The sequence below is a fragment of the Rhagoletis pomonella genome, unplaced genomic scaffold, assembly GCF_013731165.1.
Source record: "Rhagoletis pomonella isolate Grant_MI unplaced genomic scaffold, Rhpom_1.0 Rhpom_scaffold_00003, whole genome shotgun sequence".
Classification (NCBI taxonomy): domain Eukaryota; kingdom Metazoa; phylum Arthropoda; class Insecta; order Diptera; family Tephritidae; genus Rhagoletis; species Rhagoletis pomonella.
Genome location: NW_023458557.1, coordinates 38,291,677 through 38,293,976, shown reverse-complemented (window position 1 = coordinate 38,293,976; position 2,300 = coordinate 38,291,677). Strand labels below are relative to the sequence as shown.

At 36.2% G+C, this 2,300-nt stretch overlaps 1 protein-coding gene across 1 annotated transcript; it reads left to right on the top strand.

Moving 5' to 3' along the window:
- On the top strand, positions 1-2,148 carry LOC118736569. The gene is made up of 2 exons (XM_036466627.1): positions 1-612; positions 677-2,148. The coding sequence occupies exons 1-2, from the start codon at positions 430-432 to the stop codon at positions 1,268-1,270; spliced, it is 777 nt and encodes a 258-aa protein (XP_036322520.1). The 5' UTR covers positions 1-429; the 3' UTR covers positions 1,271-2,148.
- Positions 2,149-2,300: the final 152 nt, after the last annotated feature.

Genomic DNA, 2,300 nt, shown 5'->3' with positions numbered 1-2,300 from the left:
GAGAATTCTACTTTGTAAGGGTTATGATCCCTAAGCGCGGCCCAAGGCCGCCTACGCAGTAAGAAGTGCTGGGCGAAAGAAACGTATGATATCACCCACACTTGTCACTTGCTTGTAAATGCTTTTAATTTTATTTTATCATTGAATTGTTAAACCTCAAAAGTAGATCATAATAAAATATGTATATCAAATTAAAGATATGAACTTGCACTTTCTAAATGATCGGCCCTATTCCCGTTGGCGTTGTCGTTTTAAAACGAAATAAGAACGACAAGTTGGCATCACCGTTGGCGTTATCGAAGTTTATCGGAAATATATCGGTATTCTCCATTTTGAAACGAAGATAGGAACGCCATAGAAACATTCGTCTACTGTCGTCCGCATTTTTTAGAACGAAAGCGAAAGGATTGCGATTTTAATAAAGTTAAAATGAAAATTACTACCGTGCAGCAATTTGATGTTTTAGTTTCCGAAATGGAAAAGAATCCCGCGTACGCCAAAGGTTTTAGGAAGGGCATAAAACCTCTTAACTTCAACAGTTTTTGGAACGTGGTTGCGGAAAAAGTAAATCCTTTTGGACCTCCAGTTCGTGATGGAGAAGGTTGGCATAAAGTAAGTAAAATTATGTTAACAGTAAATATTACTTAAAACTAACGATTCTACAATTCTACTAAAGGTATGGAAGGACTTGAAATTCAAGGTAAAGAAAAAACTGGTCAACAACAAAACCGAAGCGAGAGCAACAGGAGCCAATAGACAAATGCAACTGTCTCTACTGGAAGAAGCGGTGGCAAATTTGTTGCAGTTTGAGCAGCAAATAAACCCCAAAGGGAGTGAGTTGGGTTTGGTTGAAGAAACCGAAATTGATGAGTTGCTTAACCTTGATGAAACGACTGCGAGTTCTCAAGTACAGGCAAATGCAGAAAACGCCGAAGAATACGTCATCGAAGAATATGTGGAAGATGAAATACCCACAGTTTCAACAAGAGTGCGGTCCTCAAGAAGCACAAAACCTGCAGAAAAAGAAAGAATTGAGCTGTTGAGTAAGCAGACCGAAATACAGGAAGTGCAGTGCGACCATTTACAGTCCATTAAGGGATACATGAAAGATGTTTCCAGATACCAAAGAAAAAGGTATGAGATAGAAGAAGAACGCCTAAAAATTTACAAAAGGAAAGTGCGTAAAGAGGAAGAGCTTTTGGAGCTGGATGCTGCAATAAAAAGAAAGATGTTGGAGTTATTGGAGAAACAATTAAGTTCCAATATCTAATTTATTTCATTTGAATTTTTATTTATTTTGTATGAAGTGTTTTTTTCTTTTTTTACTTTAAGTATGTATGTATATAGTATGAATTAAAAAATATAACTTATAAAGACAAATTGCTTTTAATCACATCTCTTATTCTGGAAGCCTCTGAGCTACTGCCTGCCTCATTTTCATTAATAATGGCAGAATTTTCTGCTTCTTCGAAAGGCGTTTGTAGATCATCTTCAGGAAAGTAAGTATTGTAGTGAAGACAAATATTGTGGAGAGCAGCACAAGCGTTTACGATTTTAGTAATTTTTTGGGGATCATAGTGTAACTCACGCGCTCCAAGGAGGCAGCGAAATCGCGATTTGAGTACTCCAATCACTCACTCAACAATATTTCTGGCTTTGGAATGAACGGAATTGTAGCGGCTTTCCGCACTGTGTTCAGTCGCTGATCTATAAGGTGTCATTAGAAATGGTTCTAATGGGTAACCCGCATCGCCTAAAAACTTGTATGTAAAACTCATTTCAATATTAATTGTAATTTCATACCAAGAATCCACGAATTACGTTCACCAGCTTCATATTTTTCCTGTAAAAACCTTCTTACTCGGCTGGTATTCCAAATTAAGGAATCGTGTCCAGAGCCTGGATGTCTACGTATCTTATACGCATTTTATGATCACAGATCTAATACAAAAAAGAATAAATAGTTAGTTATCACTTCCATAAATTACATTCATTCAAGTATTTACAATCATTGCATTTACGCTAAAGAAACCTTTTCTGTTGTAGTACAAATGTTGAGAGCTTTTGCAGGGACCAATTACACTGGACCACAAATTTCAACTTTTTCTCTTTGCCAGAAACGCCGTTATGAAATTCTTATGTAAAATCATCCCCTGATTCCGAAAATCAAGGTTATTTTTAATTCTATGGTACCGTTTTTGAGATATTTGCAATTTACCGTTTTTGCAAAAAAAAAAAAATTGGGTCCACTTTATCATATATATCTCAAGAACGAATTAAGCAATTCCAAAACGGTTTGA